The sequence below is a fragment of the Ranitomeya variabilis genome, chromosome 6 (assembly GCF_051348905.1).
Source record: "Ranitomeya variabilis isolate aRanVar5 chromosome 6, aRanVar5.hap1, whole genome shotgun sequence".
NCBI classification, from domain to species: domain Eukaryota; kingdom Metazoa; phylum Chordata; class Amphibia; order Anura; family Dendrobatidae; genus Ranitomeya; species Ranitomeya variabilis.
Window position 1 is genome coordinate 192,775,555 of NC_135237.1, and position 25,738 is coordinate 192,801,292.

The 25,738-nt window shown below is 43.3% G+C and overlaps 1 protein-coding gene across 5 annotated transcripts in view; it reads left to right on the forward strand.

The window, feature by feature from the left end:
* Positions 1-25,738, forward strand: part of COBL (cordon-bleu WH2 repeat protein) — a 957,553-nt gene that overhangs the window by 575,922 nt on the left and 355,893 nt on the right. For all 5 annotated transcript variants that reach the window (XM_077269351.1, XM_077269353.1, XM_077269349.1 and 2 more), the window contains one exon: positions 5,023-5,217. In XM_077269351.1, the coding sequence (XP_077125466.1) occupies positions 5,023-5,217 (195 nt within the window). The remainder of the gene's footprint in view (positions 1-5,022; positions 5,218-25,738) is intronic.

Below are 25,738 nucleotides of genomic sequence, written 5' to 3' on the forward strand. Positions count from 1 at the left end.
GCCCCGCGTGCAGCAGCATTCTAAGAAAGGACACAAAGAGAATTGTATTGTAGCGGGTGAGAAACGAAGTCATAGCACAAGGAGATAAAACCAGAAGGAGTTCTGCCCTGTAATAGGCTGCCTCCTTCTGAGGCGCAGAAGCCGGTGGCCAGAACACAGAGGGAGCAACCGTCTCAAAGCCTTGCTCCAGAGACCGGCAGGCCAGTCAATTCCAAGTCGGCTGCCCGACCTTAATACCCAGGAGAAACGGCAACTGTGGAGGTCGGGGCGTCTCTAGGGTCCCTGTAAAAAGCCTCAGGCCATCAGTCATACGGGTTTGTCCTATCCATACCATCTGGGGGACAGAGAGGAAGACATAACATCTAGAACATCTACAACAGTTGTGAGGACCTTACCGAGAAGCTCAGCAGGGAGGTACTGCAACACACAGGCGCTAGAGGAAGGCTACTAATTTCCACCTGGATAAGGGGACTCTGGATTTGCCTTCGGACTGGCTGGACTCTGCCTACCCTGTGGTCTGTACCCTGGACTGTGGATGCTGAAGCCTTCAGTAAAGGTAAAGAGACTGCAACCTTGTGTCCTCGTTATTCACTGCGCCTTACATCATCCACAATCACCACCTACACTTCTGGGAAGCCCTGGGGATACACTTCACCTGTGGGAAGTTATACCATGTAGCTGCCATCACATCACCCCAGCGGACCCCTAAGCAGCGTCGGTCACCCTGACCGAATACCACAGGTGGCGTCACGAACATTTTCCCCTTTAAAGACCTTTCCCAAAACCATAAAAACTCTTTTCTTTATTGGACGTCCCTCAAAGGGCCACGGACCGGGTCGGGCCACCGTGACATCCCCCGAACCGAAGGACCCGGTGCCGAGTACCCCATTGCCCTACTCTGGGGGCGATCCATCTTTGGCATCATGAACAGGATCTACTTAAGCCTGAAAATTGGGCCATGTGCACCTAAGAACTGTGCCAGAACTGTATTTGAACTGTGATTTGCTTAAAGACTGTGTATTGCAAAAGACCGCCAAAATTCCTGCCAAAACAGCCGCCATTACAGCGCCATGAGGAGCGCAGGAGAAGAAGGGCGTGCCAACATGGGAGGAGACTACGAAAGCGGTGCCAAAAGTGACAACTGCCCCCTCCGACTACTTCTGTGAGATGACGTGCCCAGAAGCCAAGAAGGAGCTCCACCCCCAGAAAATGGAGAAGCAGTGTGCTTGTGCGGCTGCAGACCCCAGCGTCGGTCACCCTGACCGAATACCACAGGTGGCGTCACAAACATTTTCCCCTTTAAAGACCTTTCCCAAAACCATAACATTTCTTTTCTTTATTGGATGTCCCTCAAAGGGCCACGGACTGGGTCGGGCCACCGTGACATCCCCCGAACCGAAGGACCCGGTGCCGAGTACCCCATTGCCCTACTCTGGGGGTGATCCATCTTGGCCTGCAGACAGACTGTCCTGTTTCATAAAATACTTTGCCAGGGCCTCCCCTCCAAGATGAGACATTTGAAAGGCTACCTTCATCCGATCGAAGGGAAACTGGTGGGCCAACAGTTCAAAGTGCAGTGAGCACTGTTTGATAAAACCTCGGCATTGTTTCGGGTCTCTATCAAAATGTGGTGGTGCAGACAGACAGGGTCTAGGAATTGAAGCTTTACATGTTTATTGAATTGTTACTGCCGAGGTTGCCGCAGCTTTAACCAGAGTGGATGTGGCTGCTGATGTCAGAGCCTGCAGACAGGTGTTAACAGTCCGCAGGTAAAACAGGATGTTGCCTTGCTGACCTTTTTGAAGGGTCATCTCATGGTACAGGTCTGAGACAAAAGGGGCATGAGAGTCAGCGGGTTCCATGTCCTTAGCAGAAAGTTATGCATGTGGTTTTTGATTGTGGAACCACTGTGCCACGGTACGAGGAGAGTCTAGAGGGACATAACTCAGCGACCACCTGACTCTTCGCTAGAACCCCTGATGGTGAGTTTAAATTTGGCTCCAGATGGATGCCAGGTACTACTTTAGGATGGATCCATGGGCTGCGGACCCCCAAGGGGAACAATGAGGCAGGACCAGCCAGGAAATTGTTAGCAGGAGATTACAGTTGGTAGACAGGTGCAGGATCAGAAACACAGGATGACTACAGGTATGGGATCACAGGTGCAGGATCGGGCAGATCAGGAGCAGGACTAGGCAAGTCAGGATGAATATGGGTATGGGTTCAGCAAGATGTACTGGAACCAGTGCAGACAGGGTGGACAGGATCAGGTAAGCAGGGTGGACAAGATCAGAGGTTTGGGGACCTAACAAATAGTTAGCAGGATAAATATTGATTACTAAAGTTGCTAAGGCACCTCCCAATAGGGGAGAATGCCATGTATACCAAATGCCTCCCAGCTATTGGCTGGCGACGTTTTTATCAGCTCTTGTGCTGGCCCTTTAAGGGACAGAGCGCGCACTAAGCAAACTCCCAGGAGACCTGCATGCAGTACACATGTCCTGGGAGGAATCAGATGCCCGAGAAGTGCAGATTGGTAAATTATCATGTTGGCTTCCCTGCAGGGGGGAGGAATAGGACCCATGAGGTTATTTAATTCCAAGACTACTATAAAACAAACACAGGTTTAGGAAAATTATTTCTTCGGCCTATAAATGGTAACGTGATGGCTGATGCAAATTATTTATTTCCCAAACTACTAAAAAACACAGTTTTCTTGAAAAAGTATTTCCTTGGCTTATATAAATGACAACAAGATGGCTGATGACAATATTTATTTCCCAGATTACTAGAAAACACTCATTGGCTTAAAAGCACAGTGGTCCTACAGGCAGGGATGCAGTGTACACACAACAGCTTAAAGGCACAGTACTAACACAGGCGGGGGGAGGCAGAATACACCCAGTGGCTTACAGGCACAGTACTCCCACCATCAGAGTGTGCAGAGTACACATAGCAGCTTTTTTTACAGTACCCTAATAGATAGGTGGGGCAGAGTACACACAGCGTTTTAAAGGCATAGTGCTCCCACACATGGGGGGTGCAGAGTACATACAACTTCTTAAAGGAACAGTACTCCCACAGATATGGGTTGCAGAGCACACAGGGGCTTTTAGCGCAGTACTCCTGAGTCACATGCTCCGCCTGTCAATCACTGGCTTTGGAAGTGCCCACAGTTTAAAATCTTGTTGATTAACTGTGCATAAGCCTTTCAACAAGCTTTATTAGATTGACGACTAGAACAGATTACTGGACGTACAGTAAAACGTCTGTGTACAGTGTAATAATAATCTTTATTTTTATATAGCGCTAACATATTCCCCAGCTCTTTACAGGCATTATCATCGCTGTCCCCAATGGGGCTCACAATCTAAATTCCCTATCAGATTGTCTTTGGAATGTGGGAGGAAACTGGAGAACCCGGAGGAAACACACGCAAACAATGAGAGAACATACAAACTCTTTGCAGATGTTGTCCTTGGTGGGATTTGAACCCAGGACTCCTGCGCTGCAAGGCTGCAGTGCTAACCACTAAGCCACCGTGCTGCCCCTGACCCGGAGCTTTACCATTTGGGATTGCTCTTCCCTACCAGCCATACCTCTTGCATATACTGGGTTAATTTTTCACAGCACATGGGTTAATTTTTCACAGCACAGTCGCATACTTCTTATGAAGAAAAAAAATTGTACAGATAGCAAAAATACATCAATCGGTGAGACTAAGGGTACTGTCACACAGTGCCATTTTGATCGCTACGACGGCACGATCCGTGACGTCGCAGCGATCGTATGATTATCGCTCCAGCATCGTAGACTGCGGTCACACGTTGCAATCACGGCGCTGGAGCGATGCCGAAGTCCCCGGGTAACCAGGGTAAACATCGGGTTACTAAGCGCAGGGCCGCGCTTAGTAACCCGATGTTTACCCTGGTTACCAGCGTAAACGTAAAAAAACTAAACAGTACATACTTACATTCCGGTGTCTGTCCCCCGGCGTCTCAGCTTCTCTGCACTGTGTAAGCACAGCGGCCGGAAAGCACAGCGGTGACGTCGGAGGACAGACACCGGAATGTGAGTATGTACTGTTTGTTTTTTTTACGTTTACGCTGGTAACCACGGTAAACATCGGGTTACTAAGCGCGGCCCTGCGCTTAGTTACCCGATGTTTACCCTGGTTACAAGCGAACACATCGCTGGATCGCTGTCACACACAACGATCCAGTGATGTCAGCGGGTGATCAAGCGACGAAAGAAAGTTCCAAACGATCTGCTACGACGTACGATTCTCAGCAGGATCCCTGATCGCTGCTGCGTGTCAGACACTGCGATATCGTAACGATATCGCTAGAACGTCACGAATCGTACCGTCGTAGCGATCAAAATGGCACTGTGTGACAGTACCCTAAGAACCTACATGAGAAATTCGGTCAAAAAAGTTGTAATTGAGTATAGAAGTTCTATTACTATTGTGGTTAAATTAGAGGTTTTATATGGTAATATGCATGAACCTTTGATCACATGGTGGCTATGTGCAGTCAAAATGTTTCCAATAAAAAAAAAAATTAGTAATAGCCAAAAAACTGCTAAGCAGGTTATTGTTTTCATTTTCCAAAATGGCATTTTAATACTATTTTTTATGGACAAAACACAACCTGGGTAGATCGGAATGCTTCCGGCTTCACAGTATTAGTCGATAAAATGTAGAGATGCAGATCAGTAGTGTTTTTAGGTTAAGGATGGTATATATGTAAATGACATTAATAGTGTAGACACACATTATAATTGAGATAAGTAATGCATATTGGTTAATATGAATTTTGCTAAATAATAACTCCATGTAAAAATTTCTTATAAATTACAATTGAAATAATTTACCATTCATATTATTTTTTTACCATGCTGTCAGCAAAGTAAATGGCAATTGTTTTAGAGCTGCATGCTGTTTGTTATAATGTAATATGTGTCACCAAGAGCAGTGGACAATATTTCATGTCTTGCTTATGTTCTCATTTTCCTTTACAGGGCTTTTCAACCGCTCCAAGCTCCCCATCTTTGAATTCACGTTCTAGTGTACTTGGTGCTTCATTGTCACTGAGCAATATTTCTGGGATTGGTGCTAGAACTGAGGTGAAGAAGCGTAGAGCACCTCCTCCTCCAGAACCAACATCCCCAATAGTTGCTGTTGAGAAAACTCCTGGAGATATGTCAACTGAGCCGGTATGCTATTATTCACTATAGAACTGGTGTACTGCAAAGTATTAAGAAATTTATAACAAATATCAATATTCTGACATTTCGGAAAGATGCGTGGATGTCAATCACCTGATCAAATTATGCTTAAAGAGGTTTGCTTGTCTCGGTTTGAGGATTAAACTCCATGGTCAATTCTCCGGTCTTCTGAGCTGTTGCCCTTTTCTTCCCTGTCCTTATGCTGATGGTTCCTATTGCCTTTATTTTTTTTATTTTTGCTTTCTGGGACTGTTCCTTCAGGTGTTTCCCATTGTCCTGTTTTGGTTGTGCTATCCCATTCTGTGTTGGGCTATATACATTCTCCCTTCACTACACTTCCTTGCTGTCTATACTTCTAAGTGGAGTAGTGCTAAGGAGTTCCAGCTCTTCAGCTAAAGGATTTTCCCTCCTAGGCAAACAGTGTTTGTATTTCTGCTGTGTGTTTGTTTGTCTGCCATCTCCTTTCCTTTCTCCTCAGTTAGGTTGGTGGCGGATTATTCTTGTTTCATTTATTATGCTCCTTAGTTCTCTTTATTTCCCCTTCATGCACATGTTTAAAGTTTCCTCACCCTGGGCCTTCATATCCCTCTGCACACTTTCCCTCTCCTGTGCACAGCGTGCCCCCTCTGGTTCCTCTGGAGGTACGAGAAACCCCTCGACAGCCTTTTAGGGATCCAGGTCTAAGGTGCTGTTTTTAAGTTGTGCGTTTGGGTATAGTCTAGTCTGTACAGGAACCAGTGGGGTGGTTGTGGTTTCTCTGTGTTGTAGGCTATATTATTCCTGTTACCCTTGTATGAGTGTCAGAGGCGTACCTAGGGTTTTGGTTCAGAGGGGGCGAAACTTCTGAGTGGGCCCCTAACTAGGTAATCTTGATTACAACTCGGTGACGCCCCTTAATAGTGGAGGACAACCTCAGCAGATGACCGCGCTGTTACTAAAGATCTCTAAATAAAGACCAATATGGATATTACCGCCATATGATCAGTGGTAGATACCAGCCCTACAGAACATATAAGAGATCACAGCACAACTACAGATGGTGACTTACTCCTGACATCCTTTCTGATGGAATCGTTCACTTTTCCCGTCTTTTCCATCTGGCCCAGACCGACATGACAACTTCTTCCAGCTACAACTCGGCTGCAGAGAATACAACAAAGACACATTTAACTTCTCATATTCCAGCCCCATCAACATCTATTCCCAACCTGCACAAACTCCTCATCCTGCTGATACCCCAATACTGAGCCGCTGCTGCCGTATGTGACCCTATTACTGCACCTGCTGTGTGGTTCTCTGTGCCCTCTAAATTCTAAAGCAACTCTCTACAATATAGTAATGCCAGGTGCAAGTGCCCTAGAAAACAGTGCCCATATTTTGCCCCTAGAAAGTAATAATGCCCTCTGTGCCCCTTTGATAGCCACAGTAACCTGAGTTCCCCTATAACAGTAAGTGCCCAATTTACATTTAATAAAGTCCTGAGTCTCCCCCTGTACAGCTCCCCTATACACAGCATGATGCTCTCTTATACGCAGTATAATGCACCCACACAGTATACTGACTCCTTAGTAGCCCCCAAACTGTTTGATGGCTCCAACAATGTATAATGACCCCCACACTGTAATCTCCATACTGTATGATAGCCTCCATATACAGTAGCATAATGCACCAAATAGTCCACAATATAGTATAATGCACTCCCCATAGGCAGACTCTATAGCATACGGCAGCCCCCATAGGCAGACACTGTAATAAGGCAGCACCCCCATATAGTCAGACCCTGTAATAAGGCAGTAAGTACCCCCATAGGCGGACTCTGTAGTAGAAGGCAGCACCCCCATAGGCAGACCCTGTAATGAGGCTGCAGACCCAGTAATAAGGCAGCCCCCCCATAGTCAGACTCTGTAATAAGGCAGCCCCCATAGTCAGACCCTGTAATAAGGCAGCACCCCCATAGTCAGACCCTGTAATAAGGCAGCACCCCCATAGTCAGACCCTGTAATGAGGGAGCACCCCATAGTCAGACCCTGTAATAAGGCAGCCCCCCCATAGGCAGACCCTGTAATAAGGCAGCAGCACCCATTATAAAAATAAATAACTAAAAAATAAATACTCACCTCTCTTCTTCCTAGTTCCTGCGCTGCTCCCGCTGATCTCCTGACAGCGGGCACGGGGCAGTGACGTCATCGCACCCGCTGTCAGTGTCGGCGACGTCAGACGCCGACACTGACAAGGATGATGGGAGAAGGAGCGCTCCTTCTCCCATCATTGCGGTCAGCTGTATCGGCTAAATGCCGGTACAGCTGATCTCCTGATGATGGCGGCCTGTTCAGGGGCCCCATAGCGGCCGGGCGGCAGAGCAGGGAGATCGATTCTCCCTGCTCTGCCACAGAATGTAACTGTATCAGCGCGCTGCGTGCGCCGATGCAGTTACAGTAGCGTAGCTCAGGGTGGGTCCCCTCAGAGCACCGGGCCCGGGGCGCCCGTACCCTCTGCCCCCCCTGTAGCTACGCTACTGATGAGTGTGTTACATGCATCACAGAGGACCTGTAACCAAATGTTTAACTTTGAACCTGACAAGTGATGTAATAGTGGCTGCAAAGCAAAGGGTTTGTAATGAAACATGGCTAAATTTACCTGTGGTGCCCCTCCCTCTTATCCAGGAGGTTAGACCAGGGTACTTTTAGTGAAAGGTTCCCTTTAACCCCTTCCCGACCTTTGACGCATACGCTGCGTCATGAAAGTCGGTGCCAATCCGACCTGTGACACAGCGTATGCGTCATGGAGGGATCACGTCCCTGCAGATCGGGTGAAAGGGTTAACTCCAATTTCACCCGATCTGAAGGAACAGGGGGAGTGGTGCTTCAGCCCAGGGGGGGTGGCTTCACCCCCTCGTGGCTACGATCGCTCTGATTGGCTGTTGAAAGTGAAACTGCCAATCAGAGCAATTTGTAATATTTCACCAAAAAAAACGGTGAAATATTACAATCCAGCCATGGCCGATGCTGCAATATCATCGGCCATGGCTGGAAAACCTAATCTGTCCCCCCCACACCCACCGATCTCCTCCCCAGTGCTCCATTACGTGGTCCGCCCCCCTAAGTCGTCCTGTCCGCTCCTCCGTCCTTCTGTCCGCTCCCCCCGTGCTCCGGTCCCCCCCCCTGTGCTCCGGTCCCCCCCCCTCCCCCCGTGCTCCGATCACCCCCCTTCATACTTACCGGGCCTCCCGGTGTCCGTCCGGCTTCTCCCTGGGCGCCGCCATCTTCCAAAATGGCGGGCGCATGCGCACTGCACCCGCCAAATCTGCCATCTGGCAGATTCGTTTCTGATGTATTTTGATCACTGCGATATAGCCTATCACAGTGATCAAAATAAAAAAAATAGTAAATGACCCCCCCTTTATCACCCCCATAAGTAGGGACAATAATAAAAATAAATAAAATATATATATTTTTTCTTTTTCTACTAGGGTTAGGGTTAGAACTAGGGTTAGAATTAGGGGTAGGGTTAGGGGTAGGGTTAGGGCATGTGCACACAGTGCAGATTTGGCTGCGAATCTGCAGCGGATTGGCCGCGGATCCGCAGCGGATTGGCCGCGGATCCGCAGCGGATTGGCCGCTGCGAATTCGTAGCAGTTTTCCATCAGGTTTACAGTACCATGTACACCTATGGAAAACCAAATCCGCTGTGCCCATGGTGCGGAAAATACCGTGCGGAAACGCTGTGTTGTATTTTCCGCAGCATGTCAATTTTGTGCGGATTCCGCAGCGTTTTACACCTGTTCCTCAATAGGAATCCGCAGGTGAAATCCGCACAAAAAAACACTGGAAATCCACTGGAAATCCGCAGGTAAAACGCAGTGCCTTTTACCTGCGGATTTTTCAAAAATGGTGCGGAAAAATCTCACACGAATCCGCAAAGTGGGCACATAGCCTTAGGGTTAGGGTTGGAATTAGAGTTAGGGTACCGTCTCACAGTGGCACTTTGATCGCTACGACGGTACGATCCGTGACGTTCCAGCGATATCCATATGATATCTCAGTGTCTGACACGCAGCAGCGATCAGGGACCCTGCTGAGAATCGTACGTCGTAGCAGATCATTTGGAACTTTCTTTCGTCGCTGGATCTCCCGCTGTCATCGCTGGATCGTTGTGTGTGACAGCGATCTAGCGATGCGTTCGCTTGTAACCAGGGTAAACATCGGGTTACTAAGCGCAGGGCCGTGCTTAGTAACCCGATGTTTACCGTGGTTACCAGCGTAAAAGTAAAAAAAAAAAAAAACGTACATACTCACATTTCGGTGTCCTTCAGGTCCCTTGCTGTCTGCTTCCCGCTCTGACTGTCTGCCGGCCGGAAAGTGAGAGCACAGCACAGCAGTGATGTCACCGCTGCGCTCTGCTCTCACTGTACGGCGGCACTCAGTCAGAGCGGGAAGCGGACGGCAAGGGACCTGAAGGACACCGAAATGTGAGTATGTATGGTTGTTTTTTTTTTACTTTTACGCTGGTAACCACGGTAAACATCGGGTTACTAAGCGCGGCCCTGCGCTTAGTAACCCGATGTTTACCCTGGTTACCCGGGGCCTTCGGCATCGTTGGTCGCTGGAGAGCGGTCTGTGTGACAGCTCTCCAGCGACCACACAACGACTTTCCAACGATCACGGCCAGGTCGTATCGCTGGTCGTGATCGTTGGAAAGTTGCAGAGTGTGACAGTACCCTTAGGGTTGGAATTAGGGCTAGGGTTGGAAATAGGGTTAAGATTAGGCTTGTGGTTAGGGTTAAGGATAGGGTTAGGGTTGTGTTGGGGTTACAGTTGTGGTTAGGGTTGGGATTAGGGTTAGGGTTGGGATTAGGGTTACGGGTGTGTTGGGGTTAGGGTTGTGGTTAGGGGTGTGTTGGGGTTAGGGTTGTGATTAGGGTTATGGCTACAGTTGGGATTAGGGTTAGGGGTGTGTTGGGGTTAGTGTTGAAGTTAGAATTGAGGGGTTTCCACTGTTTAGGCACATCAGGGGTCTCCAAACGCAACATGGCACCACCATTGATTCCAGCCAATCTTGCGTTCAAAAAGTCAAATGGTGCTCCCTCCCTTCCGAGCCCCGATGTGCGCCCTAACAGTGGTTTACCCCCACATATGGGGTACCAGCATACTCAGGACAAACTGGGCAACAATCATGGGGGTCCAATTTCTCCTCTTACCCTTGCGAAAATAAAAAAATTGCTTGCTAAAACATAATTTTAGAGGACAGAAAAATGATTTTTTATTTTCACGGCTCTGCGTTGTAAACTTCTGTGAAGCACTTGGGGGTTGAACGTGCTCACCACACATCTAGATAAGTTCTTTGGGGGGTCTAGTTTCCAAAATGGGGTCACTTATGGGGTGTTTCTACTGTTTAGGCACATCAGGGGCTCTGCAAATGCAACGTGACGCCCGCAGACCATTCCATCAAAGTCTGCATTTCGAATGTCACTACTTCCCTTCCGTGCCCTGACGTGTGCCCAAACAGTGGTTTACCCCCACATATGAGGTATCGGCGTACTCACAACAAACTGGGCAACAAATATTGTGGTCCAATTTCTCCTGTTACCCTTGTGAAAATAAAAAATTGCTTGCTAAAACATCTTTTTTGAGGAAAGAAAAATGATTTTTTATTTTCACGGCTCTGCGTTGTAAACTTCTGTGAAGCACTTGGGGGTTGAACGTGCTCACCACACATCTATATAAGTTCCTTGGGGGTCTAGTTTCCAAAGTAGGGTCACTTGTGGGGAGTTCCTACTGTTTAGGCACATCAGGGGCTCTGCAAACGCAACGTGACACCCGCAGAGCATTCCATTAAAGTCTGCATTTCAAAACGTCACTACTTCACTTCCGATCCCCGACGTGTGCCAAAACAGTTGTTTACCCCCACATATGGGGTATCAGTGTACTCAGGAGAAACTGCACAACAAATTTTGCGGTCCAATTTCTCCTGTTACCCTTGGGAAAATAAAAAATTGTGGGCTAAAAAATCATTTTTGAGGAAAAAAAAATAATTTTTTATTTTCATGGCTCTGCGTTATAAACTTCTGTGAAGCACTTGGGGGTTCAAAGTGCTCACCACACATCTAGATTAGTTCCTTGGGAGGTCTAGTTTCCAAAATGGGGTCACTTGTGCGGGAGCTCCAATGTTTAGGCACACAGGGGCTCTCCAAATGCGACATGTTGTCTGCTAATGATTGAAGCTAATTTTCCATTCAAAAAGTCAAATGGCGCGCCTTCCCTTCCGAGCCTTGCCGTGCACCCAAACAGTGGTTTACCCCCACATATGAAGTATCGGCGTACTCAGGAGAAATTGCCCAACAAATTTTAGGATCCATTTTATCCTGTTGCCCATGTGAAAATGAAAAAATTGAGGCTAAAAGAAATTTTGTGTGAAAAAAAAGTACTTTTTTCATTTTTACGGATCAATTTGTGAAGCAACTGAGGGTTTAAAGTGCTCACTATGCTTCTAGATAAGTTCCTTGGGGGGTCTAGTTTCCAAAATGGGGTCACTTGTGGGGGAGCTCCAATGTTTAGGCACACGGGGGCTCTCCAAACGCTACATGGTGTCCGCTAAAGATTGGAGCCAATTTTTCATTCAAAAAGTCAAATGGCGCTCCTTCCCTTCTGAGCCCTGCTGTGCGCCCAAACAGTGGTTTACCCCCACATATGAGGTATCAGCGTACTCAGGACAAATTGGACAACAAAGTTCGTGGTCCAGTTTCTCCTTTTACCCTTGGTAAAATAAAAAAATTGTTGCGAAAAGATCATTTTTGTGACTAAAAAGTTAAATGTTAATTTATTCCTTCCATGTTGCTTCTGCTGCTGTGAAACACCTGAAGGGTTAATAAACTTCTTGAATGTGGTTTTGAGCACCTTGAGGGGTGCAGTTTTTAGAATGGTGTCACTTTTGGGTATTTTCAGCCATATAGAACCCACAAAATGTGAGGTGGTCCCTAAAAAAAATGGTTTTGTAAATTTTGTTGTAAAAATGAAAAATCACTGGTCAAATTTTAACCCTTATAACTTCCTAGCGAAAAAAAAAATTGTTTCCAAAATTATGCTGATGTAAAGTAGACATGTGGGAAATGTTATTTATTAACTATTTTGTGTCACATAACTCTCTGGTTTAACAGAATAAAAATTAAAAATGTGAAAATTGCAAAATTTTCAAAATTTTCGCTAAATTTCCATTTTTTTCACAAATAAACTCAGAAATTATCGACCTAAATTTACCACTAACATGAAGCCCAATATGTCACGAAAAAACAATCTCAGAATCGCTAGGATACGTTGAAGCGTTCCTGAGTTATTACCTCATAAAGGGACACTGGTCAGAATTGCAAAAAACGGCAAGGTCATTAAGGCCAAAATAGGCTGGGTCATGAAGGGGTTAAAGCTATATGGAGATTTTTTGTTGCTCTACTATTGAGCTAGAGCAGCAATTAAAGGAAATTTTTCATACTGCCTGCACCCAGGTATGTTTTTCTCTAAAATTCTCCAGTTTTTCAGAGAACGCATATTTTGTGGATCCAACATGGGACTATATCAATAGAGTTGACTAGTCTGGTGTTGCCTGAAGCCAGCTAGCTGTAGCTCCGGACTAGTCACATCTACTGTATTCCTGTAGTTGGTTGGATCTTTACATTATGTTTACTCAAAGAGTTAAAAAGATGTCTAAGTGACATTTAATGAAAGTAGAGGAATAAATCTTACTTTCTAATCTTTCAATCTTGGTGGAGCCTGGATCCTGGCTTAGTTAATGCAGATTGAGCAGGTGGCTGTGTGCTCCTGTCCATGCATAATAAGACACACAATACATACTCTTCCATTATTTTGCTAAACTTTTTTTTAATATAAAAATTAGCACTTTTCTTGACTGACTGGTTTCATACTAATGATTGATGGTATTTTACTATAATGTCACATATATGTGACATGTTTGACCTCATTTACATATTCAGTATTGTAAGCCTTTGTAAGCCATTTGAAAGTGCAGGAGTGGTGCATATGTTTCTATCATACCTTTTCTCTGATTGTTCCACTCTTGATTTTAACTTACAAATATTGATGTGAAAAACTGGCTAAATACTGAACATGGCCTAAATGTGATTACCACAAATGTGGAGCTCCACTGCCCTTTCCGTTTCTAGCAAGAACAACTCCATACAAAGTTCAAACAAACAGGTCCAAAGACGTGTTACAACAATGGTGGAAGCTTTCAAGCTCAGAGCTTATCAGGAGACACTTAAAGAGAATGTGTCAGCAGGATTTTGGTATATAAACTACAAACAGGGCCATATTAGTGCTATACTACTGATTAAATGATACATGTGGTGAAGAAATCCGTTTATTATCTTTTTTGTGTGTAATAAGTGGCAGACCAGAGCAACAAGAAAAGAGTCTCGAGAGGCGCGCCACATGTCAGTCTCGTTTGTGGATGCATAGTGGACTTGGGATTTCTTGAAATCCCATCCACTTTGCTGTAACATGTGGATGCTGTGGGTTGGACGCTGCACAAGTACTCAGCATCCAACCAGAAGCGTTTACTGATCGTGGGCACATGCCTCAAAAGTTGTAAATAAGGTTCAAAACAAAGTGGTTTTATAGAGGAATTAAACACAGCAGGGATCACACTGTAAAATTACATGGATGGAAAACAGGGACATAGTTGGGGGAGACAACTAGGGCATGTAGGCATGTATCCCAGGTGCTGAGAGTGCTGTGACAAGCCTTTGGCTAGTATATTTACACACAACAGGTGAAAGAAAGCTTAGCTACGGCTCTAGGAAACATCGGCAGAAATCAGAAAATTGTGGATGCTTAGAACAAAGTGACAGAAGATGTGGCTTGAAAATCTACAGAAAGTAAATTTAAACCCTTTTGGGAAAAACATTTTCAGCATCAAAATAAAAAAGGGAATATTATAAGATGAATCAAGGGGTCTTTTTGGCCTTTAGTCTTATGTTTCTGGTTGGTATTTACACGTATCTTTAGTATTTTTACTCTTTAGTATAGCTAGTGCACCTATGACAAAAAGCAATTTTATGACATTTTAGTTGATATTTTTTACTTAGCAAAAAAATTTTCATGTAGATTTGAACTTCAACTTTTCATGTGTAGGAAGTCAAATGCTTTTTTATCAGTAGGGAAGAACGTCAATTCCTCATTAGTGGAGCTTCCTAAAAAAGATAACATGTTTGTTTAGTACATTTTACTGCCACTGTTGCTAACAGGAAAATCCTGTAAGAGACAACTAGTTTATATTTGTAGTGACGCATGAGAAAAGCCTGCTTTTCAAGATTAGTTGTTTTTTTTTTATTAAAACCAGGCAAAATGTTCCCATGCAGCTCCCAGTTTGAGAATGTATAAAAGTTGTCATACTGTGTGATGAATTTACTGAAGAGCAGCTGGCAGCAAACTGTTGTCAGAGGGTGATGTAGTGTATTATTCATTACCAATGACATATAAAATAGTGTCCTTAGTAAGGCCTGGGTCACATACACCATGTTCCAAATTATAATGCAAATGACATTTTTCTTGGATTTTTTAAATGATTCATGCAAATGACAGACAGTCTAATAAAAGTCATCACCTGTTAGTGTATACATCAAATTTTATTGAAGAAACCTCACAATGATAACAGTATAATCTCCAAAATGAATAAAAACTCAAAATGCACTGTTCCAAATTATTAGGCGCAGTAGAATTTCTAAACATTTGATATGTTTTAAAGAACTGAAAAAGCTCTTTTGTGGAATTTGCAGCATTAGGAGGTCACATTCACTGAACAAAAGCTATTTAACTCCAAAACATCCTAACAGGCCAAGTTACATGTTAACATAGGAACCCTTCTTTGGTATCACCTTCACAATTCTTGTGTCCATTGAACTTGAGAGTTTTTGGAGAGTTTCTGCTTGTATTTCTTTGTTGAGTTCAGGGGAAGATGGTGGCCACACCATGAGTTTATCTCCTTTATGCCCACAGCAGCCAGTGACTCAGACGTATTCTTTGCAGCATTAGATGGTGCATTGTCATGCATGAAGATGATTTTGCTCCTGAACACATGTTTCTACTTTTTATACCACGGAAGCAAGTTGTCAGTCAGAAACTCTATACTTTGCAGAGGTCATTTCCACACCTTCAGGAACCTTAAAGGGCCCTACCAGCTGTTTCCAAATGATTTCGACCCAAAACATGACTCCTCCACCTCCTTGCTGACATCGCAGCCTTGTTGGGACATGGTGGCCATCCACCAACCATTCACTACTCCATCCATCTGGACCATCCAGGGTTGCTCGACACTCATCAGTAAACAAGACTGTTTGAAAATTAGTCTTCATGTATGTCTGGGCCCACTGCAACCGTTTCTGCTTGTGAACACTGTTTAGGGGTGGCCAAATAGTAGGTTTATGCACCACAGCAAGCCTTTGAAGCATCCTACACCTTGAAGTTTGAGGGACTCCAGGGGCACCAGCAGCTTCAAATAACTGTTTGCTGCTTTGTAATGGTATTTTGGCAGCTGCTCTCTTAATCCAATGAATTTGTCTGGCAGAAATCTTCCTCATTGTGCCTTTATCTGCATGAACTCTGTGCTCTGTTTCAGTCACAAATCTCTTCACAGTATGATGATCACTCATACTTTTGTGAAATATCTAATATTTTCATACCTTGTCCAAGGCCTTGCACTATTTAACGCTTTCAGCAGCAGAGAGATCCTTTTTATTTCCCATATTGCTTGAAACCTGTGGCCTGCTTAATAATGTGGAACATCATTTTTAAGTAGTTTTCCTTTAATTAGAGTCACCTGGAAAACTAATCACAGTTGTAGATTGAATTCAGTGATCCATTTAGCCCTAAGAAACAATACCATCCACAAGTTTATTTGAAAAACAAAACAATGAAATCTTTGACACTTAAATCCAATTTGCATAATAATTTGGAACATGGTGTATAAGGTTTTAAAGTTTTTGTATTATTATTCTAAAGAAGATTTAGAAAAGGTTTAAGGTATCACCCATTCATGTTTCAGCAGGTAAAAGTACAGTAGAAGTCTAAAGGCATTCACACAAATTAAAGTCGGCCAAACATGCCGGCCATCTCATCTGTATCAAAGCCCGATCTTTTCCTGTCATGTCTCTGGCAGCAGCTATGGTACAGCTCACTATTCTTTCCCCATAGAGAACATAAGAAGGTTAAGCCATGTGTTGATGTATATGGGAGGGATAGCTGTTGGCCAACAGATATCTAAGAAGTATGGGCTTTATAAAGAATCTCATACACATAAGTTTAAAGGAGTGTTCTCAAGTTTAAAAGTTATCCCTATCTAATGGATAGGGGATAACTTTCCAATCACTGTGGGTCCAACCGCTGTGACCCCCATTATTCCTAAAAACCAAACCCCTAAAAAGCCACGACTGAATGGAGTGAAGATTGATCATACGCACTACCGCTCTATTTATTCTTAATGGGAGTGCCAAAGATTGCTGAGTGCAGCGTTAGACTGATCTTCTGAGCTCTTATTGGAATGGACAGAGAGGCAGTGTGCATGATTGACTTCTGCACCATTCAGCTGGGACTTTGAAGAATTCTGATTCTTGAGATCAGTGGGGGCGATGGTGGTCGGACCCTCAGCAATCAGAAAGTTGTACCCAATAGGATGGATAGTGTAAAACTTTTTAACTTTCAGAACACTCATTTAATATCGGCCAAGCCTGCTGATATTGGTGGGATCTGCATACAGTCTAATGTGTATGGGGGATTTCAACTCTCTCTTGACCAATAGAGAAGGATCCAGAACTTCCAATTTACAACTGCCAGTTGTTTTATTTTCTGTGAGATAAAATATTGCCAGGGGAGTCTGACTGTGGCTCGCTCCAGAGAACGCAGGAGCACTTGGCTCTCAGCCACTATATTGTGTCACCTCTGAACTGTGCTGCCTAAATTGTGACTAGATTGACTCTCTGGTCACTGTGACCACATAATTTATGTGTGTTCATCATAGGGAAGAGGGCATTTTTAAACTAAAGAAAGTGGGATCAGTCTTGAGAAACAGTGCTATCATTGTAAAGGAGGGCACTAAGCATGTTGCTTGCACATCTACCATGCACAGTTACATTTTCAATATGGACAATGGGATCACTTTTAGATAAGGACCAGACTTATTGTTTATCCTCATTGTACCAAAAGAGAATTATGATCATGCAGGACAGCTTTTCTATATGTGCAGCAAACAGTACTTGTATCGGCTGGCAGAGTAGTCAGACACCTCTAGTCAGATTTCATCCCGAAGATCAACAGCATCATAACAGCGTGACACGAAATTGCGATATGGTAAGGTAGGAAATAAATAACCACGGAGATTCACAGTGCTAAGAATAAGACAACTCAAGTCAAACTTTACTCAGGGATAAAGCTGAAGAGTAGAACCTGTAAACAGCAGTGTATTGCTATACTGATGATAGAATTGGGCTTATTGTGTTAGATGTCACCTGATTGATTAGTGCATGTGGTATCTGTTATAAAGCCATCTCTTGAGCATACAGCCAGGGGCAATGATAATTTTCAGATTAGTAAAGTAAATTAGAGTAGTGATTATGATTGTTTCATAGCTTTTATGATATCACGTGCCATAGGGAATTTATTGAAAGGTCAAGTGCTCTACCATTTTGTCCTGAGCATTATATTTAATTCATTTCCAGCACAGGTTATAAACTCTGTGATGAGATCAGTGCCATTGGCCGCCATGATGTCACCTCTATTAATAGCCTCCTGATATACAAAGATATTACAGAAAGCATTGCCAACTTTTTAAAGCAATAATACATAAATCCTCATAATAAGTGTAATTTAAATTGCATTGATTATTTTCTGCAGCATATGTAAGAGGGACATCTACAGGAGAACCATTTATCATATTCATAGGATTACCTAACCTAAGAACTCTGTAAAAGCAAACTGAAGTGGACAGGCAGTTAGTCAAGGAGACAAACATCATCTTTAAAAAGACAATGAAATCATTTAGTAGAAAAATTGTATAACATTGGTCTCTCTATGGATGATGCTATGGTTTTCTTTAAGTAATTTTAGAGTTAAAAGGTTTTCAGATTGGTTTAGGATTAGCAAAGGGAAAACTGGACTTTTCTAGAAATGGTTATGACAAGTGAAATCCTACTAAGGAATAAAAACCACATCTGGACGTCCAATATAAAAGATGAAAATCTTAGGATGATAATTTTGTTCATTGGACTGTGACTGTGACTGCACACAGAATGGCCTGTCTTGTGGAGCACATCATGTATGTGTGTGAGAGGTTATCAGACAGGTGGAAAACAAGCTAAATTTATGGTACTGGAAACATTAGAGGAAGCCAATGCAGTTGTCAAAACAAACATTCATGACTTCCTGTCAATGAGGATGTGAAAGAACAGCACAGACCGATTTCCTCAGCTGAATGGAGACGGCGGGGAAATAGTGAGACGCATGAAGTATAGGAAATCTCAGTTATTTTAATCATTTAATAGCCTTGTCTTGTTTATGGGCTACTTCCTACCTGACACATCCAGTACTTGGTGAATTGTTTGATAAAGATTACGCACTTATTAATGTTTAACAGCCACTGACCTTGACATTTCAGCAAGCATGAATGGAATGAGAACATTTGTGACTGAAAGGAAATGAACCTTTTCCTTCATTTTTAGTCTGAATGTGAGTTGGGAGGACTGACATAGTAAAGGCCAAGGATAAAACTGTGTAAATGTTCTCAAAGTCAGAATGTATACATGTGATTGTGGGGGCAAAAGTATTAGTACTTGGGTATGTTCTGAAATGTTATGTTCTGCCTAAGTACACATACATTTTTCAGCCCTCCTTTTTTGTGACAGTAATGGGGCACGTCTTTCTGTTTCCACTATGTGTCATAGATTAATTATAGTTTTCATCACTTTTCCATTTAGAGAAAAAAAACCTGTACTCTCCCTGCTATGACCATGTCATTAAATTTGGCACAATTAATTTCATCTTTTATTTAATTTATTGATATTTTACGTACACATTTGTCAGTAAGTGTCTAGCTGTTCTTAATTATTTGTGACATTTTTTGCATTGAACAAGGCCGCAGCTATCAAGTCTGAATATAATAATCTTTTATTACATAGCACCAACAAGTTCTGCAGCACCTTACAATTTAACAGTTCATATACAAGTAATAAGTAACTATATTAAAGATAATACAATAATTAAAGCAAAATTATGATGACCCTGCTCGTAAGAGCTTACAATCTACAATGAATATGGCCAGGAGTATACATATTGCATACTTGCTTTCACATGATGGGCTTTTCCATGGGCTGACACTGAATAATCCTCACAGTGCACATAATATGAGAATTCATATTCATGAAGAGTGACTGCAGACTTTTAGTTTAAGAATGGTCAACCCCTTTAACCCCTTCATGACCTTTAAGGGCCATATGCTGTTTTCAGTCAAAGTTGTGTCTCTGCCGTCACATGCCAAGCCCACATCTTTCCCGGCAGATGATGGCTGATTTAATCAGCCATTATGTGCCTTCAACAGCCAGTGGTGGAGCAGAGCTGCACGTGCAGCTGTTAACATGGTAAATGACGCTGTCAATCTCTGAATTTAATACACGCCAGCAGGGAGCACGTTCATCCACACACCTATGATTGTGTGTTGCCAATGGATTGCTACGACAGTTAGGGGTCTTCTGAATACCCCGTGCCTATTACTATGATATGCCTGTGAATGCCAGTGTTTTGCTGGCGTTCATAGGAGATTGTGATCTTAGCCATACATAAGAGTGCGCTGATCAGCTTTCCTGAGGTGACGAGACTAAGCAGAACACGCCTGGTTATATGTAGGTCAGCCAGGTGATCTAATCAGCACCTGTACAACTAGGAATTAACCCTAGCCTTCCTGTCTTTGCTACCATATATATATACAGTGTGTGTGTATATATATATATATATATACACTCCCTGGCCACTTTATTAGGTACACCATGCTAGTAACGGGTTGGACCCCCTTTTGCCTTCAGAACTGCCTCAATTCTTCGTGGCATAGATTCTCCATCTGCGCACGCGCGGCATCCCGCGGCCATTTTCCTGAAGCCACGGCCAGCAGAGCACCGCTTCTGCGCACGCGCGGCCAAAGGAAGATGGCCGCGCCCACCGACTACCAATGGAATAACGGACATCGCTGCTATTTTCACCCCCCCGTGCAGGATTGGGGACCTTGGACATGCGCACACCACTACGCCACCAATGGAAAACTACGCAATATCTGGGGGAAGAAGCCACGCCCATCCGACCTGACCAGCCTGATTGACAGGCGAAAATGACTACTTTGGTAACGTATTTCGGCAGCATAGGTGGGGAATCGGGGTCCACAAACTACACTATTGTAATGCACAGCTCAGGCCATATTTAACAGTATTTTTATCTCATACCGAAAAAAACGGGGTGATAGGTTCCCTTTAAGCTCATCCAGAGTGTTGGGTCTTGCGTCTCTCAACTTTCTCTTCACAATATCCCACAGATTCTCTATGGGGTTCAGGTCAGGAGAGTTGGCAGGCCAATTGAGCACAGTAATACCATGGTCAGTAAACCATTTACCAGTGGTTTTGGCACTGTGAGCAGGTGCCAGGTCGTGCTGAAAAATGAAATCTTCATCTCCATAAAGCATTTCAGCCGAGGGAAGCATGAAGTGCTCCAAAATCTCCTGATAGCTAGCTGCATTGACCCTGCCCTTGATGAAACACAGTGGACCAACACCAGCAGCTGACATGGCACCCCACACCATCACTGACTGTGGGTACTTGACACTGGACTTCAGGCATTTTGGCATTTCCTTCTCCCCAGTCTTCCTCCAGACTCTGGCACCTTGATTTCCGAATGACATGCAAAATTTGCTTTAATCAGAAAAAAGTACTTGGGACCACTTAGCAACAGTCCAGTACTGCTTCTCTGTAGCCCAGGTCAGGCGCTTCTGCCGCTGTTTATGGTTCAAAAGTGGCTTTACCTGGAGAATGCGGCACCTGTAGCCCATTTCCTGCACACGCCTGTGCACGGTGGCTCTGGATGTTTCCACACCAGACTCAGTCCACTGCTTCCTCAGGTTCCCCAAGGTCTGGAATCGGTCCTTCTCCACAATCTTCCTCAGGGTCCGGTCACCTCTTCTCGTTGTACAGCGTTTTCTGCCACATTGTTTCCTTCCAACAGGCTTACCATTGAGGTGCCTTGATACAGCACTCTGGGAACAGCCTATTTGTTGAGAAATTTCTTTCTGGGTCTTACCCTCTTGCTTGAGGGTGTCAATGATGGCCTTCTTGACATCTGTCAGGTCGCTAGTCTTACCCATGATGGGGGTTTTGAGTAATGAACCAGGCAGGGAGTTTTTAAAAGCCTCAGGTATCTTTTGCATGTGTTTAGAGTTAATTAGTTGATTCAGAAGATTAGGGTAATAGGTCATTTAGAGAACCTTTTCTTGATATGCTAATTTATTGAGACAGGTTTTTTGGGTTATCAGGAGTTGTAGGCCAAAATCATCAGTATTAAAACAATAAAAGACCTGACAAATTTCAGTTGGTGGATAATGAATCTATAATATATGAAAGTTTAATTGTAATCATTACATTATGGTAAATAATGAAATTTAACACTATATGCTAATTTTTTGAGAAGGACCTGTATATATATATATATATATATATATATATATATATATATATATATATATATATATATATATATATTGCCAAGCAAGTGATGCACTGGCACACCTGTAGGGAAAAGAAGGGGGTAGTGGAGGCTGCTGATGTCAGGTCAGCCTCTGTGCTGTTGCTGATTATTGCCCGTGAAAGCCACTAAACATAAAACATAAAAACACCTTCGCTTCCAATGGTCGCTGTTTCTCTTATAACCACCCACTATGGTTAATCAAAGAAATATGTGTATGAAGAATCATATACTAAGAACCTATGGAACACACCTATAGGGAAACCAAAAAGATATCTAGTGTGTGAGGAGGCAAAAACTTACATTTGTTCACTAGATGTGCAGAAATGGCTGTAGACTCGATTAGTTTGCAGTTAGCGCTTCACAAGGTGCCCTCAGTCGATAATTGTGCTGCTCAGCTGGAGGTGTAAGTCCGGTGGAACACCAGGGAGCATCCTCCCTGGTTGATAGATCAAGCCTCCGTGATTGCAGAGCAGCTAGATGACTGTGCGGGAGCGTGCTTCGGCTGAGAGACGCTGCCGTGAGATCGTGTGGAGGGCGGGGCTTAATGGTAGTGACATCACCAAAAGACAAGCTTAGGGATCAAAGGCTAGACAAGTACTAGGTCAGTATCCCTGACGAAGAAGGTCCGAGTACCTTGGAAATGCGTCAGAAATCTGACCCCTCTGAGAGCTTGTCTTTCGGTGACGTTACTATCATTAACCCCTTAATCCCATATGATGTACTATCCCGTCGAGGTGACCTGGGACTTAATAGTGCACATATTTAGTATCACCGCGTCCGTAACGACCCCACCTATAAAACTGTCCCGCTAGTTAACCCCTTCAGTGAATGCGGTTACAAAAAAAAAGGCAAAAAACAATGCTTTATTATCATACCGCCGAACAAAAAGTGGAATAACACGCGATCAAAAAAACAGATATAAATAACCATGGTACCGCTGAAAACGTCATCTTGTCCCGCAAAAAACGAGCTGCCATAAACCATCATCAGAGAAAAAATAAAAAAGTTATAGTCCTCAGAATAAAGCGATGCAAAAATAATTATTTTTTCTATAAAATAGTTTTCATCGTATAAAAGCGCCAAAACATAAAAAATTATATAAATGAGGTATCGCTGTAATTTTACTGACCCGAAGAATGAAACTGCTTTATCAATTTTACCAAATGTGGAATGGTATAAACGCCTCCCCAAAAGAAATTCATGATTAGCTGGTTTTTAGTCATTCTGCCTCACAAAAATCGGAATTAAAAGCGATCAAAAAATGTTATGTGCCCGAAAATGTTACCAATAAAAACGTCAACTCGTCCCGCAAAAAACAAGACCTCACATGACTCTGTGAACCAAAATATGGAAAAATTATAGCTCTCAAAATGTGAAGACGCAAAAACTATTTAAAAAAAAACGCTATAAATAGTAAATCAAACCCCCCTTCATCACCCCCTTAGTTAGGGAGAAATAATACAATTTTAAAAATTTATTTATTTCCATTTTCCCATTAGGATTAGGGCTAGGGTTAGGATTAGGGCTAGGGTTAAGGCTAGGGTTAGGGATAGGGTTAGGGTTAGGGCTAGGGTTAGGGTTAGGCTAGGGTTAGAGTTAGTGTTGGGGCTAGCGTTAGGGTTGGGGCTAGGGTTAGGGTTTCAGTTAGAATTGGGGGTTTCCACTGTTTAGGCACATCAGGGGCTCTCCAAACGCGACATGGCATCCGATCTCAATTCCAACCAATTCTGCGTTGAAAAAGTAAAACTGTGCTCCTTCCCTTCCGAGCTCTCCCGTGCGCCCAAACAGGGGTGTACCCCAACATATGGAGTATCAGCGTACTCAGGACAAATTGGACAACAACTTTTGGGGTCCAATTTCTCTTGTTACCCTTGGGAAAAAAAAAATTTGGGGGGCTAAAAAAACATTTTTGTGAGAAAAAAATGATTTTTTATTTTCTCGGCTCTGCATTATAAACTGTAGTGAAACACTTGGGGGTTTAAAGTTCTCACAACACATCTAGATAAGTTCCTTGGGGGGTCTACTTTCCAATATGTGGTCACTCGTGGGGGGTTTCTACTGTTTAGGTACATTAGGGGCTCTGCAAACGCAATGTGACGCCTGCAGACCAATCCATCTATGTCTGCATTCCAAATGGCGCTCCTTCCCTTCCGAGCTCTGCCATGCACCCAAACGGTGGTTCCCCCCACATATGGGGTATTATCGTACTCAGGGCAAATTGGACAACAACTTTTGGGGTCTAATTTCTCCTGTTACCCTTGGGAAAATACAAAACTGGGGGCTAAAAAATAATTTTTGTGGGAAAAAAAATTATTTTTATTTTCACGGCTCTGCGTTATAAACTGTAGTGAAACACTTTGGGGTTCAAAGCTCTCACAACACATCTAAATAAGTTCCTTTGGGGGTCTACTTTCCAAAATTGTGTCACTTTTGGGGGGTTTCAATGTTTAGGCACATCAGGGGCTCTCCAAATGCAACATGGCGTCCCATCTCAATTCCAGTCAATTTTGCATTGAAAAGTCAAACGGCGCTCCTTCCCTTCCGAGCTCTGCCATGCGCCCAAACAGTGGTTTACCCCCACATATGGGGTATCGTCGTACTCAGGACAAATTGTACATCAACTTTTGGGGTTCAATTTATCCTGTTACCCTTGGTAAAATAAAACAAGTTGGAGCTGAAGTAAATTTTGTGTGAAAAAAAGTTAAATGTTCATTTTTATTTCAACATTCCAAAAATTCCTGTGAAACACCTGAAGGGTTTATAAACTTCTTGAATGTGGTTTTGAGCACCTTGAGGGGTGCAGTTTTTAGAATGGTGTCACACTTGGGTATTTTCTATCATATAGACCCCTCAAAATGACTTCAAATGAGATGTGGTCCCTAAAAAAAAAAAATGGTATTGTAAAAATGAGAAATTGCTGGTCAACTTCTAACCCTTATAACTCCCTAACAAAAAAAAATTTGGGTTCCACAATTGTGCTGATGTAAAGTAGACATGTGGGAAATGTTACTTATTAAGTATTTTGTGTGACATATCTCTGTGATTTAAGGGCATAAAAATTCAAAGTTTGAAAATTGCGAAATTTCAGTTTTTTTCACAAATAAACGCAAGTCTTATCGAAGAAATTTTACCACTATCATGAAGTACAATATACAGTGTGTATATATATATATATATATATATATATATATATATATATATATATATATACAGTACAGACCAAAAGTTTGGACACCCCTTCTCATTTAAAGATTTTTATGTTTTTTCATGACTATGGAAATTGTACATTCACACTGAAGGCATCAAAACTATGAATTAACACATGTGGAATTATATACTTAACAAAAAGTGTGAAACAACTGAAATTTTGTCTTATATTCTAGGTTCTTCAAAGTAGCCACCTTTTGCTTTGATGACTGCTTTGCCGACTCTTGGCATTCTCTTGATGAGCTTCAAGAGGTAGTCACCGGGAATAGTCTTCCAACAATCTTGAAGGAGTTCACAGAGATGCTTAGCACTTGGTGGCCCTTTTGCCTTTACTCTGCGGTCCAGCTTACCCCAAACCATCTCGATTGGGTTCAGGTCTGGTTACTGTGGAGGCCAGGTCATCTTGGCGTAGCACCCCATCACTCTCCTTCTTGGTCAAATAGCCCTTACACAGCCTGGAGGTGTGTTTGGGGTCATTGTCCTGTTGAAAAATAAATGATGGTCCAACTAAACACAAACCGGATGGA